We start from the raw sequence: 14,171 nt of genomic DNA on the forward strand, positions 1-14,171 counted from the left end.
GCGAGTTGTTCTTCTTGACGGTTCCGCAGAATCGGTGGTGATTCGGTCAACCATGGCGATTGATTCCTAGGTTGATGGGTTCTTGGTAGTCTCCGTGTCTCTACCTTGGCGCACTCTACGCGGCTTTTCCGAAGTTAATCCGACTCGCGTGAGTACAGAAATTCCAAACCCAAAGGCTTCGGTCGACAGGAGATCAATGGGATCCTGTCTATGTGAATGTTAGATGTAACGGTGTAAGGTTCCGGATCAACTCCGGAAACACTTGGTTTTGGATGTAGTCTGAACAGACAGCTGCGATATTGTTTGAATGCCGTCACCGGCGGTGGTGAGATTTTTGATATAATGTAACGGCGCAGGCAAGACTACTCGGATCAGTATCGGCGGTAGTGTCACTCAGAGGCATATGGGAGTGCGTGGGACATCAAACGAGCCTTAATTCGAATAGACACCTATAGGCCTTGTACGAAAGGATATCAAAAATCTATCGAGCTACGGTATGGAGAAGGTGGGGTTTTATATCAGCAGATCTGCCCTCGGCTAGTGCGTGCCCATGTTCGGATCCCTTTCGGATGTTAGTTCAGTGTGTACTCGAACCGTTACACATTAATCCTAGTAATAAATATTACCTACTTATAACTACCTAGCTAAATAGCTTTTAGCTATATTCTTCTCTCTAATACTATAATAATAAGCTAAGTTATAATCTTACCTATTATAAAGCTAGCTTTATTAAAGTTATAGACGTTCTTATTATAGATACTATACTTAGCTTTTATCTACTCTATAAGCTTAAACTAGCTCTTAATTAGGACTAGATCTTTATATAGAGCTCTCTACCTATCGTACGCTTAGTTAAAACGCGTTATAAGACTATCTATACGCTTAATAAAGGTAGACGGCTAGTTAACTCTAACGCGTCCTCTACTACGCGTAGCTAGCAGCTTATTAGCCATATCGCGTACGGCTGCGTACGTAGGCGCGAATCCACGCTGATTTAGATTAAGTATATAGCTAATAATCACCTCCTCTTCTAGCTAGGTTAGCTTCTTTAAATTAGGCTGGTAATCACGTCGCGCAGGGACACCAGCGCGTCAGCGGCGGATCGTTCGTTCAGACACGCTATAGATAGCAGCAGCACTCCAATTACTTAGAATCTGTTTAGAGTTGATTGAGGAGATAGCAAGCTAAATATTTGATTCATTCGAAGCTAATAGAGTAGCGCTGCGTTGAGCTATTGTACGATAAGATGGGAGAGGTGTGTAAGTTTGGTGGGGTGCGGCGCTCGCCCGTGGAACACGTTAGTAATAAACATGGATTCGATCATTTTTTTCCACATAAAGTGCACAAAAAATAACAGTCAAGTTCACAATATTCTTCTCATGATATTGCTAAGCTACTATAGTACAATCATAATCGTGAAGGGAGTAGAGGCTAGAACAGCACGGAGCTGCCAAACCCCAGGGCAAGTCGCTGGAAAATACGCCTTTGAACTCCAGCTTCAGCCCAGAACTAGGTTCAATGAAGCAAATGCAGACAAAATGGCCCCTTCAGATGTGCCCAGATGACCTTCCCATGACGCCTCTAGATGGTACGGATCCCCCTCTTCACCAATACATGGGGTTGCAAACATGCACCCTTGCCGTCTCAAACGCCGTCTTGAGGTAACGATAATGCCGTGGTATCGAGCCACCGAAAAAAAACGCCCGGAACACCGCCCATGCTCGTGAAAAAATGTCGAAAAAAGATTTGGTCGTAACCATACAGATGCCGCTAAAGTCAAAATAGAAAGCAAGGAGATGGACTGCAAGCACCGGTCCAAGCAGAAGATATCAGCGATAACTGGCTGTGATATTCTGCACGTACGCGTCGGCGCTGGACTCTAGAACAGAACATGAACTGTTCATAGGGTCGAGTCTGGATGAGCTGCTGGGTTAACAGCCCTACCACAAAAGACTAGCAAGGATAGTCGAGAGCAGATGAAACAGTTCAACGAATGACGCCCCAACTGTCCATACTACTCAAGCCTCCAGTGCGCTCCTTCTTCTTGAAAGCATTCCAGAAGCGAAGCGTCTCGTCACCAGCGCCAGTAACAATTACCTGACCATCTGGACTCATAGCCAAGTAAAGTACACGGTAAGTGTGACCGGTAAGCGAAACTACTTGCTGCATGCTTGGGTACTTCCAAACAATGATTTGGTTTTGGCTGTATCCATGGGTGGAAACGATTTCGTTGCTGTTCTTGGACCATGCGAGGTTGCATACTTGGCTACCAGTATCGAGACTGTTGATGAGGTTTGCTGGTGCTGTGGGTGAAAGTGGAATGTTGGTGGTCGCTGCTGCTGATGCAGCCGCTGATGCAGATGCAAGAGCTGAAGCTGACGGGCCGTTTGAGGATATGAGCGTGTTCCAGAACTTGATTGTTCGGTCTGCTGTACCACCACCGCTGGCCAGGAGACCTCGCTGATGCGGACTCCAAGCAATTGCTTTGACAGCAGCTTGATGCTCACTCCACTTGAAAGTAGGCTCTGCGTTGAGCTTTTCCCACACCATGAGCTTGTTGTCGTTGCCTCCGGAAGCGAGTTGACCGTCTTCTTGGTTCCATTTTAGCCCACAAACTTCTTGCTTGTGGCCTACAAGCTTGCGAAGCCATTGCTCTGGTTGCCGAACGTCTCGGTGGTAGATGGTGCGATCTCTGGATCCAGAAGTGAGAATGTGCTCGTTCCATGCAAGGGCCCCAACACGAGCAGTGTGGCCAGTCATGGTACGAAGGCGACGCTGAGTCTGTGCGTCCCATATTTGCACTTGGCCTCGATTTGTACCAACAGCGATATGTGAGCCCTTGATTGTGTTAGCGAGCCCGTAAATTATACACCCTGTACGAGACTTACACGTTGTATCCAGTTCACGCTGGTGACAGAATCATCGGCAAGTTCACACAGCTTGGTAACGCGACCACTGCTTGAATTCCACATGTATACACATGACCCAAGGCCTACACCTAGAGTATTTTGGCTGCCCCAATCTACCAGGTTGAGATAGAAATCGTCTGCTAGATCCGGCGCATCCAGAACTTTGTACGGCACTTTGGAAACTGCGCGAGCTTGACGTTGAGGGCTGAGCAGCATACGTTGACTGCTGTACTTGATGGGGGATAAACTGTAAAGATCTGATCGAGCATTGAGGTTGAGTACACCGTGCCGACTCGAAGGCGTTCGTGACGGTGTTGGTTGGCCCGAGTAGGAAAAGAGGTTCTTGTGCGGGGTAGATGGAGTCCCTGAAGGGGGCGGTAGCGAGCCTGTGGTCCTCGCTGGAGGAGTATGTGAGCGTCCTGCGCCCCTCATATTGCCACTGTCAGTTGGCGACAAACTCTGGGGTAAAGCTTGAGGCACTGAGCCCTCGAACATTTCTTGTCGGAGTACGGCGGAATATGTGCGGTTGGCTTCTTCAGCTATGACCTAGTTAGCCGTGGCTTGCATGAAACACTATAGTTGTCCTTACTCTTCTGAAAGTGCAGCTCGTTGTGGGGAGTCCGCCTAGCCTTGGACGGTGTCGCTGGAGATGCGTCATCGTGGAGTAGATTGAAGCTTGCCTGAAGATCCTGGCCTGCGCGGTTTGGGATAAATCTGAGCGAAACTTTAGTAACATGCGTGCTTGCAGCTTCAGCGTAGCAGTCTCACCTGTCACCGTACATCCGCGGGCGCTTTCGGCTCGGACTTGCTGTTGGTGTCCGTTCTCGCACACGGCCAACCTGTTCAATATGTCCAAGCGCTTTTGACAAAGCTGCGGGATCTATTGGTTCCGAGTTGCGACTGAGCCTTTTGGTGGGGAAGGACTGGCTGCGCTTGTGGGAAGCGGTCGGTGGTGTTTTGGACTCGGGCGGGGATATCAGCGTCGGTGTTGCGATGTCGTCTTCGGGCTGTATATTCGCCGTAGCTGCGTCGCTTGAATGGCCTCGTGCCATTGTGACGAGTGCGCCGGGTTGTGGGAGCTGAAGTGGTGCGAGTGGTTGTTGTTGTTGTTGTTGTTGTCGTTGTTGTTATTGTATATCAAGCAGGGTAACAAAGACGTTGCGGGGTGAGACACGTCAAAAGCGGCGGATTGGAGACCGTATGCTCGTCCGAATAACGATGGTCTAAGAATGAAGGTGAAGGCAAGAGGGGCGAGGTGGGTGCGGCGGTGAGGTGTGAGTCGTCTTGTTGCGACAGATGGCTACCCCTTGGTTGTTTATCCACCTCTTTGGCCAACAACACGGATTTTTTGCGCACACGGGTGCGAACAAGAGGAGTGACGTTATGCGGGATCAGTGCGCATCGGATCAGTATGGCGGCTGTGGTTGTGGTGGTTGGCGCGCAACGGGTGGGGTGTCGGCGGTGACCTTGTTGTGGTTGCGGGTCGGGGCTTGGATGCTGGACAGCCGCGAGTTGGCTGGGGGAGCAACGAGCGGCGGCGGCGGTAGCGTAGCGGGCGCAGGCAACGAGCGAGGGGCGGGAAGCTAACAATGGACAGCCACAGGGTGCATCTACGCAAAACGAGGGTGGTTGGGGGTATGAAGATGCAAACACACTGGCCGAAGCACCTTCCAACCTCATACACAAAAGCAGAGGCAGTCGCGAGGGTGCGCGAGGGCAGGAGCCACCTCGTCGTGCCTCCCATGTTTGGCTTGTCGCTGTTTTGATGTTCTTCGCACGCGTTGACGCTGCCTCTTGTCCAATGAGAACCCGCCCGCCCAACCAGGTTAGTCCCGTCCGCCTGCCGCGGCCTCTTGTCCATACGTCGATACCCCACACACCGCCCGCCGCCCTGCCTGTACCTACTATGTCCGTAGCCCTGGCGGTCCAATGCCTATCGTGCCACATCTAAAGCTGCAAACCACACTACTGCACCTCACTCCCTTTGCCCCTTCTATTGTACCACGACCTCCTTTTCGTCTGTTGCGTATCCATCGAACAATGAGCTCCAAGCCCTCTCTCCAAGCTGCAGAGGACTTTCTCTCCTTTGTGAATGCCTCGCCCACGCGTATGATGGATGCAATGACCTAGACATTGGCACGTGCTAACCATCCATAGCATTCCATGCTGTCAAGTCAGCAAAGGAACGACTAGAGAAGGCCGGCTTCAAGCAGATCAAGGCAAGTCTGCAATTGCCCCTCCTTCCAGCCCCTGCATATATCCTGACCAGAAACCCCAGGAACGAGACTCATGGGCACCCACCCTCCAGCCCGGAGGCAAATACTACCTCACCCGCAACACCTCCTCCATCGTCGCCTTTGCCATCGGCCAGAAATGGAAGCCAGGAAATCCCATTGCCATGATCGGCGCTCATACGGATTCGCCCTGTCTGCGCATCAAACCCGTTTCTAAGCGGCAGAGCGACGGCTTCCTCCAAGTAGCCTGCGAAACATACGGTGGCGGGCTCTGGCATACTTGGTTCGACCGCGACCTCAGCATTGCTGGTCGGGCCATGGTGCGGACAAAGGATGGCAACATCGAGCAGCGCCTGGTCAAGGTGGACCGACCCATTCTGAGGATACCCACACTGGCAATTCACCTGGATCGTCAGGAGAATTTCCAATTCAACAAGGAGACACAGCTGTTCCCCATCACTGGCCTGGTTGCAGCAGAGCTGAACCGCCAGGGCAAGACCGAAGAGACCAAGGAAGAGACCAAGGACGCAGACGCCGAGGGTTCATTCGAGCCACTCGCCGCTCCAACTGCTAGGCATCACCCTTACATTGTCGACATCATCGCCGAGGAGGCAGGTGCAGAAGCCAGCGATATTGTCGATTTCGAGATGGTCCTGTACGATACACAAAAATCAGTCATCGGTGGTCTAAACAACGAGCTCATCTTCTCCCCACGTCTGGACAACCTCATGATGACGTACTGCGGTGTTGAGGGACTCATCAAGAGTCTTTCCTCTCCATCAGCGTTGGAGAAGGATTCCATTATTCGGCTGATCGCATGCTTTGACCATGAGGAAATCGGCTCGCAGACAGCCCAAGGCGCCGACTCCAACCTTTTGCCTGCCGTTATCCGCCGTCTAAGCGTCCTGCCCGCTTCCGAGAGCAACTCTGACAATTCGTACGATAAGGTAGAGGCCGATACTGCTACCGCGTTTGAGCAAACCTTGGCAACATCTTTCCTCGTGTCCGCCGACATGGCTCATTCAGTCCACCCCAACTATCCCGCCAAGTACGAGTCTCAACATAGGCCCGAGATGAACAAGGGAACAGTCATCAAGGTCAATGCCAATGCCCGTTATGCTACCAACACGCCAGGTATTGTCCTGCTCCAGGAGGCGGCGCGTCGAGCGAAACCCGCTTCTTATAATTTGTCGTCGACCAGGGAAGGAGTTCCACTTCAACTTTTCGTTGTTCGCAACGACTCGTCTTGTGGCAGCACAATTGGTCCCATGCTGTCAGCAGCCATGGGTGCTCGCACCCTTGATCTGGGTAACCCTCAGCTCAGCATGCACAGTATCCGTGAGACGGGTGGTGCACATGACGTCGAGCACGCAGTGAACCTGTTCGATAGCTTCTTCGAGAACTACGAGGAGCTGGAGAAGAAGATTATTGTAGATTGACTGGATCAATCCAAGCTGTAAAGAGGCATACGAGACCAAGAACCATGTAGAATGTATCAACGAATGATGAAATAAATAAGTACCTTTTTGACCTTCGGAACCGATCGGTTTCGTTCCGGAACGGACTGCAAGACGCATGCCAAGCACCCCACTATTGTCATCTTCCACCAGATCATTCACCTATTAGCACTTCAACGCGCTGCAAAGACTTGTACGAGAAGACGGAATTTTAACAGTAATGGCAAGTCCTCAGTTTCTCTCCGGCGACAAGGCCGCCATCGACGGCTTCCTGGACAGATTTGACGTATGTCCACAAACCACCCCACCCTAGTCAATCGCATCATACCTAACAATTCCAAAGGTCTTCCTCTTTGACTGCGATGGTACGCACCAACTAATTGGTCGCGGTATTGTGTAACATGTGGCGGTTTGCTGATTGTGGCAAAGGATAGGCGTTCTCTGGTCCGGCGATCATTTGTTTGACAAGGTTCCCGAGACACTTCAGATGCTGAGGAGTAAAGGTACGTTTGCAGTATTCCTGGGAGGGTCGGGAGAGCTAACAAGTGTTTCCAGGCAAGCAGCTCGTCTTCGTTACCAACAACAGCACAAAGTCGCGTGCCGACTACAAGAAGAAGTTTGACAAACTAGGAATACCCGCCAATGTGGTACGTAGTATGTGCGATTCCAAGGGATGAACACCAGCTGACCACCACAGGACGAAGTCTTTGGTTCCTCCTACAGTGCTGCTGTATACATTGCCCGCATTCTCAAGCTGCCCGCGCCGAAGAACAAAGTGTTTGTGTTAGGCGAGTCTGGCGTGGAACAGGAGCTCGAATCTGAAGGCGTCCACTACATTGGTGGTACCGACCCGGCATACCGTCGTGATATCCGCCAGCCAGAAGATTTCGATGCCATCGCTAACGGCACCCTTCTTGACCCAGATGTCGGCATCGTACTCAGCGGGCTAGACTTCCACTCCAACTATCTGAAGACCGCAATCGCCTTTCAGTACCTACAACGTGGGGCTGTTTACCTTGCGACAAACATTGATAGTACACTCCCAATGTCGCATACTCTATTCCCTGGTGCAGGCTCTTCTGGTGCTGCGCTTGAGAGGGCGATTGGAAGGGCACCACTGTCTCTGGGCAAACCGAGCCAGGCTATGATGGACGCTGTAGAAGGAAAATTCAAATTCGACCGCAGCAGGACTTGCATGATAGGAGACAGACTGAACACCGACATTCAATTTGGCATAGACGGCAAGTTGGGAGGTACGCTGGCTGTGCTGACCGGTGTCAGCAAGAAGGAAGACTTCCTAACCGAGGGTGCGCCGACGGTTCCCACGGCATACGTCAACGCTTTGGGCGACTTGCTGGGCTGAGTGGTGTGCAGACAGCAAGCGTGGATCGGGACGTTGATGCATTTCGCATAGAGGTGGAATGAAATGAACATAGACTTGATAGAACCGATACAATCCGCTACTTAGATATACATGCATGAGATGAAGTAGCTTTAACATTGTGCTGCTCAGGACTGCATGCTGGTAGGCTATTAACTGGTGTCGAGTGTGCCCCATCAGAAACCTGGAATGCGCGCTGGCTCTACGTGGTTAGCGTGAATTTACGCGTTGACGCGACCGCGCGTGCCACTTTAACATACTGCATCCACATTGCCTGACTTGCTCGCCCAAGTAGCAGAGCAGCAACAACACAAGTCCACCATGATCCGCCATGACCATTCCCGAGTTGATACCAAGCGTCGTGCCAATCTTGATTACAAGAAGCGACAGTTTGCCAAAGCAGAATTCCAGCAACAGAACTACCAGCACCGGCTGAACTTCTATGTGCTGCCGCCCACAGCCGAAATCACGCTCGAGGAGTTTGAGACATGGGCAATTAACCGATTGAAGGGTCAGTGGCATGGCAATGCGCAAAGAACCATGTGTATGTTTGCTGACTTTCGATGTTGCAGTCCTCTCCGAACTCGAAGCGTGTAGTTTCCGCAACAAGAGCCCTGAAGAGACGGCTGAATATATGAAGAGCATACTGGACAAATACCTACCACTTCGATCGGACTCGTCAAGAAGCCAGAAATTGCAGGAAGAGAGGCGAAGGGACCACTATTCACACTTCATACTTAGGCTTGCGTTTTCGTCAACAGAGGATCTCCGCCGGCGGTTTTCGCGGCTAGAGACAATGTTGTTCGCACTACGGTTTAAGGATGATGATATACGAGAGCGACAAGATTTCGTAAGGAGTCTGAACCTTGAGTGGGAGGAAGTCAAAGAGGACGAGAAACGCGAATTGAAGGACGATCTACATGCTGCGAGCGGAATCAAGAAGACTGAGGATCAGGAGTGGTTCAAAGTTGACTGGGAGAGAGTGCCAGAACTCGTTGCACAGAGAAAGATCCTGCTGAGAAGGGGCATGGCTTACGTGCCGCAACGAGAGCAGATGAGCTTGGTGGTGGCCGAGTTCACAAAGAAACTAGACGAGGCACTTGAAGTATGCCATCCGCAATGCATGTATTTCGAATGTTTTGCTAACCGTCTGAACAGTTGACAGCACGAGCACTTCCTCGCCTCGACGAAGACGACCGCCTTGCACCAATCCTTGCACACCTTTCTCAATCCTTCACAGCGCCCGACGCCGCATACTCGACGTCAGATGCCGATATCAACGGCCTCTCCACCATAACCGCTAACAGCATTGATACACTGTCGCAAAATTTCCCGCTCTGCATGCGCAATCTACACATGACATTGCGCGAGAACTCACATCTCAAGCACTATGGCCGTTTACAGTATACTTTGTTCCTGAAAGGCATTGGCCTGAGCTTAGATGAGTGTCTAGTATTCTGGCGGCGAAGCTTCAAGCTGATCACAGACGAGAAATTTCAAAAAGAATACAAATACAACATCCGCCACGCCTACGGCGATGTAGGTGGTGACGCCAACCGTCGTGGCCGCGGCTACACTCCTTACTCGTGCCAAAAACTTCTCACAGAACCTCTTCCTGGACCAGGGCAGTCACATGGCTGCCCATATCGTACTTTTACACCGGACAACCTGCTCACGCTCCTTCAACGTGTTGGCGTTAACGACCGCGATATTCTCAAGACAGTAAAGGAAGATGTGGTTAAGCAGAGGTACCACGTAGCTTGCAATCGCGTTTTCGAATGGAGTCACAAGAAGGAAATCAAAAAGGTCAAGGACGATGGCAGTTGGAGCAACAATGATCTGGATACCATTGTCCATCCCAATACGTACTTCAAGCGAAGTTGGCTACTGAAACATCTCGGAGAGGGGAATGCGGGCATTGTCAACGGTGGGGATAAGATGGAAGAGTAGTATGTTTGAGTGAACAACATTACTTTCTGTTGCATATATGTTTTTGAGGATGATGAGATGTGGACGTGATAAGTGTTTGGACAATTAGGATCTGGTATGACGCCACAGCCCTCTTGAAGATTGCATGGTTGATGCGAAGGTTGGATTGCTTTCCATTAAGACTCGGCAGTCTTTTGCGCTAGTGTAGGATATCAAACATATAATTGATGCATCAGGAACAAAGTTAGCGGGAAGTGCTGGAAGTGCTAATCTAAACTTTTTCACGACTCATTGTCGAAGCATGCGTATTCCAATTATTTTTTTCGAGCACATTATCTGGGGAATCCGAACAACCTGGAAAATCCGGAAGACCACCGGGTGAAACTAAAACCCAGCTGCGGCAAGAGTTGCTCAACTGAGTATCCCGCAGGCCCCGTGATTGATATGGGAGCCATTGAGCGGCCAGCGGGCCGGATCATCGGTGTTTGCGCCGTTCAATAATGTAGTCAATTGCCGACAACCCCGCCATAACAGGCTCTCGGAATGTCGGAAGTGCAGCCGGAACTACTACATACGAGGGGCAGGGCTGTATCATTAATCCTACCGCACAGTGCTCTTTTCTTCCAACGTCTTACGTCTGGGACCTGTAAATTGGTTCTATACAATAAAAAAGCATCTGTTCCTCATATATACTATCTATCATGGCACCTGATCTCTCCCAAAACAAAGCCGTGAAGCTTGTTGCACACGCCGCAGCAAACAAATACGCCATCTGCGCAACATGCGTCTACAACGTTGAAGGAATCCTCGCATCTGTTCGCGCTGCAGAGGCCAAACGCGCTCCCCTTATTATTCAGCTCTTTCCATGGGCGGTACAATACGCCGATGCCATTCTTGTCCATGCCGCCCGTGAAGCAGCAAACAACGCCAGCGTGCCCATTGCGCTCCACATGGACCACGCCCAAACACCCGAGATTGTAAAGAAGGCCGCAGATATCAAGAACGGCTTCGACGGCATCATGGTCGACATGAGCCACTATGACGACAACCTGGAGAAGACAAAAGAACTAGTTGCCTACTGCAATGAGCGCGGCATCATCACCGAAGCAGAGCCTGGCCGTATCGACGGCGGCGAAGACGGCGTAGGCGACCTGAGCGAAATGGGCCTCGAAGCCATCCTCACCACGCCCGAGCAAGCAGAAGAATTTGTCGCAACAGGCATCAACTGGCTGGCCCCCGCCTTCGGCAACGTCCACGGTAAATACGGCCCGAAAGGCCCACAACTCGACTACGAGCGCCTCAAGCGCGTCCACGCTCAAGTCGGCGACCGCGTCAGCCTTGTGCTGCACGGCGCAGGTAAAGAGTACTTTCAGGAGAAGTTGCTACGCGAGTGTATTGACTGCGGTGTTGCAAAGATGAATATTAATGATGGGTTTAATGATGATTATCTCGAGGTTATGAGGGAACATGCGGCGAGCACCCCGCTTACGGGCTTGATTGAGAAGTCGACAAATGCTATGCAGAAGAGTATTGAGCAGTATATTGTTTGGACGGGGGGTGAGGGTATGGCGGATAAGATGTGAGATTTTGGAGGAAAAAAACTGAAGAGTAGAGGGGCGTATATAGGAACGAAATTAGAGTTTAATTTGATTAGCATGTTGAATGAAATTCTTATGGGCTTTTGAATTACCACGCGTAATGAAGTGTCCATTATAAGCTACTGTGAGAGTGAGTACCTATATTCTCAACTATCACCTCTTTGACACGCATCCCCCTGATTCATTGACGCATCACTCTACAATCAGAAATTCGCCTTGAACTACACTTTACAACTTTCATATTTCTAGTCGACTGTATTTCTCATCATCAGTCTTCGAGCACTCATGACCGCGGTAGTAACAACAAAAAATACCAAGAGTCGTAACTATCTTTTAACAAGAAAAGAGAGGAATTAAGGTCACTAAATACCGCAAGAACTGCATTCATATTTTGTACTCCCTGATAAATTTTGAAGAAATACCCTTCTTTTTATAGAATGAGAATATGTTACATTTACCTTGTGCAATTATTCTCAAGAGTTGCAAATCAAAATTCACCGTAAAGTAACAAGTCTTGAATGTTAACCCGCTAATCGCGTTGACGAGGTGGTATGCTGCCGAAATTGTGGCAATAGTGGCATGGAGACGTGATGCAACATTATCGGGTTTTGTTTGAATTATTTTGCCCAATGGGTTCATATTTGAAGACAACATTACCAATTAGATCGAAAATTTTCGGGTTGCAAAGGTCGTTTTCGTTTGTGGTATTTGTGAGTGCAGATATTTTTTTAATTTTTTTTACCCTTTTTGGAAGAGGATTAGGTGGGTAGGTTATTGGAGACACACGGATACCAGTAATAACCAAATCAAGACAAATCCTTGAATTGTGCTCAAGGGCTCAGATAAAAGCCATTTACTATGCACGTGACTGTAGTTACTATAGCAGGAAGGGTATCCAGAAGTGACACGTTCAATATTACTTGAAGGCCGCAATTTGAAGGAACTGTACTGCGACTACTAGCCATAAACGATGTACGGGTGCCCTTTCTTCACCTTGTTTGAAACTATCCTTGACATATCATCGCCGCATCAACATGGGTACTTGTGCGGTAAGCGCCGCCTCCAAACCGGGTAGTGATTACATGCACTTTGGACGTGCCTGCCGGCTTCATCGTTGATCTGTAGCCTTTATTCGTTTATTTCCTTTTCTATTCTGTTCTTTAACTCCACCTCTCACGCATCCAGTTCATCTACAAACAACACCCACAGCCAACTTATACAATCATTTTGCAATCCCTATCTCTAGCTCTACTACCGACAGCCCTAGTTCATTCACTTATCGCCTTTGCTGTTGCCTTCTCCTCCCCGAATCTTCTTGACAGCATACACCGCACGTTCCCATAACCATGCCAACCACCACGACAGGATATTCAGCAGACCCAACCTACTCGGGGGAGCGACGACATGGCCTCAGAGGGCTTCCCGACAATACCCGCCACCTACTGATCGCGTTTCTGGGCGAGCTAGTCGGCACATTTCTCTTCCTGTTCTTCGCCTTTGCCGGTACTCAAGTTGTAAACAATCTCCGAAAGACCAACGGCAGTCCAAACATGGATCTAGCATCGTTGCTGTACATCTCTCTGGCCTTTGGATTCTCTCTAGCAGTCACTGTTTGGGTCTTCTTCCGCATCAGTGGAGGCTTGTTCAATCCTGCTGTACGTATTACCTTCTTGCTCCGAGCTGGATCGCGTCACTGACACTGCCTAGGTGACAGTCGCCTTGACCATTGTCGGAGTAATTGGGTTCATCAAGGCTTTGTGGCTTATCGTTGCACAGTTCCTGGGTGCCATTATCGCTGCAGCTATAGTCTCTGGGCTCTTCCCCGGACCTTTGGCTGTCAACACAACCCTTAGTCCCGAGACTTCGGTGACAAGAGGCTTATTTATCGAAATGTTCCTTACTTTCATGCTTCTTCTTACCATCTTCATGCTAGCGACAGAGAAGCACAGGGCGACCTTCCTCGCCCCGCTTGTCATTGGGCTTGCGCTTTTCATTGCTGAGCTTGCCGGCGTATACTTCACTGGAGCCTCCTTGAATCCCGCTCGTTCATTCGGGCCTGCTGTTGTCACGGGTGTTTGGCCTGGCCATCACTGGATCTACTGGGTTGGGCCTTTGCTCGGTGCCTTGCTGACAGTAAGCTTCTACAAGTTGCTCAAGCTACTCAATTACTCGACTGCAAATCCAGGTGCAGACAGTGATGGCCTTGAGAAGCATTACAACCACAGGGTGGACAGCAATGCAAACCGTTACGACACTACCCACAATGGTATGTCATCAAGGTTCTTCTTTAGAGCATGATCTAACCTTTCCACAGCTCGATATGCCGCCACCGATGGAACAGAAGAGCGAGATATTGCGAGCCAAGCACGGCTTGGCGGAAGTCAGCCAGTCATAGCCTCAAGTCAGCATAGGCCGTCTGTTACATGGCCTCCAGTTCCGACTTTAGCCTACATCCAGGCGCTGGATGGCCATCATTCTGAGACGATCGACCATCCCAATGACCGCCCGCATGCGCATTACACGCATAGCTCTTCAGGTTACGAGATATCGTCGGATTCAAGCTATCGCAGCGGCCCAAGTGCAGAGTCTGGCAGCTTGGGATCGTAGACTGGCTCGTCAGCTAGCTCAAGTTCACGATATCGTCGGTCGCCTATCGCACCGGA

The 14,171-nt window shown here is 50.2% G+C and overlaps 6 protein-coding genes across 6 annotated transcripts; 5 read left to right on the forward strand and 1 right to left on the reverse strand.

The window, feature by feature from the left end:
• Positions 1 to 1,873: 1,873 nt before the first annotated feature.
• Positions 1,874 to 4,125, reverse strand: COCSADRAFT_310538 (uncharacterized protein). The gene is made up of 4 exons (XM_007700711.1): positions 3,678 to 4,125; positions 3,499 to 3,623; positions 2,889 to 3,448; positions 1,874 to 2,838 (listed from the first exon to the last, which is right to left on the reverse strand). Exons 1-4 carry the CDS (start codon positions 3,959 to 3,961, stop codon positions 1,987 to 1,989), a joined length of 1,821 nt encoding a protein of 606 aa, XP_007698901.1. The 5' UTR covers positions 3,962 to 4,125; the 3' UTR covers positions 1,874 to 1,986.
• Positions 4,126 to 4,810: 685 nt separating this feature from the next.
• Positions 4,811 to 6,666, forward strand: COCSADRAFT_35844 (uncharacterized protein). The gene is made up of 3 exons (XM_007700223.1): positions 4,811 to 5,016; positions 5,067 to 5,128; positions 5,188 to 6,666. Exons 1-3 carry the CDS (start codon positions 4,950 to 4,952, stop codon positions 6,580 to 6,582), a joined length of 1,524 nt encoding a protein of 507 aa, XP_007698413.1. The 5' UTR covers positions 4,811 to 4,949; the 3' UTR covers positions 6,583 to 6,666.
• Positions 6,667 to 6,756: 90 nt separating this feature from the next.
• Positions 6,757 to 8,177, forward strand: COCSADRAFT_140237 (uncharacterized protein). Its single transcript, XM_007700712.1, has 5 exons — positions 6,757 to 6,886; positions 6,944 to 6,965; positions 7,035 to 7,103; positions 7,156 to 7,247; positions 7,298 to 8,177. The coding sequence occupies exons 1-5, from the start codon at positions 6,821 to 6,823 to the stop codon at positions 7,961 to 7,963; spliced, it is 915 nt and encodes a 304-aa protein (XP_007698902.1). The 5' UTR covers positions 6,757 to 6,820; the 3' UTR covers positions 7,964 to 8,177.
• Positions 8,178 to 8,249: 72 nt separating this feature from the next.
• COCSADRAFT_35846 (uncharacterized protein) lies at positions 8,250 to 10,201 on the forward strand. Its single transcript, XM_007700224.1, has 3 exons — positions 8,250 to 8,492; positions 8,554 to 9,086; positions 9,140 to 10,201. Exons 1-3 carry the CDS (start codon positions 8,303 to 8,305, stop codon positions 9,929 to 9,931), a joined length of 1,515 nt encoding a protein of 504 aa, XP_007698414.1. The 5' UTR covers positions 8,250 to 8,302; the 3' UTR covers positions 9,932 to 10,201.
• Positions 10,202 to 10,493: 292 nt separating this feature from the next.
• COCSADRAFT_35847 (uncharacterized protein) lies at positions 10,494 to 11,606 on the forward strand. Its single transcript, XM_007700225.1, has one exon. It carries the CDS (start codon positions 10,612 to 10,614, stop codon positions 11,491 to 11,493), a length of 882 nt encoding a protein of 293 aa, XP_007698415.1. The 5' UTR covers positions 10,494 to 10,611; the 3' UTR covers positions 11,494 to 11,606.
• Positions 11,607 to 12,542: 936 nt separating this feature from the next.
• Positions 12,543 to 14,115, forward strand: COCSADRAFT_170309 (uncharacterized protein; the record flags this gene model as incomplete). Its single annotated transcript, XM_007700713.1, has 4 exons — positions 12,543 to 12,552; positions 12,883 to 13,163; positions 13,216 to 13,774; positions 13,823 to 14,115. The coding sequence occupies 4 exons, from the start codon at positions 12,543 to 12,545 to the stop codon at positions 14,113 to 14,115; spliced, it is 1,143 nt and encodes a 380-aa protein (XP_007698903.1).
• Between the last annotated feature and the right edge of the window lie 56 nt (positions 14,116 to 14,171).

The sequence above is a fragment of the Bipolaris sorokiniana genome (genome assembly GCF_000338995.1).
Source record: "Bipolaris sorokiniana ND90Pr unplaced genomic scaffold COCSAscaffold_5, whole genome shotgun sequence".
Taxonomy (NCBI): Eukaryota; Fungi; Ascomycota; class Dothideomycetes; order Pleosporales; family Pleosporaceae; genus Bipolaris; species Bipolaris sorokiniana.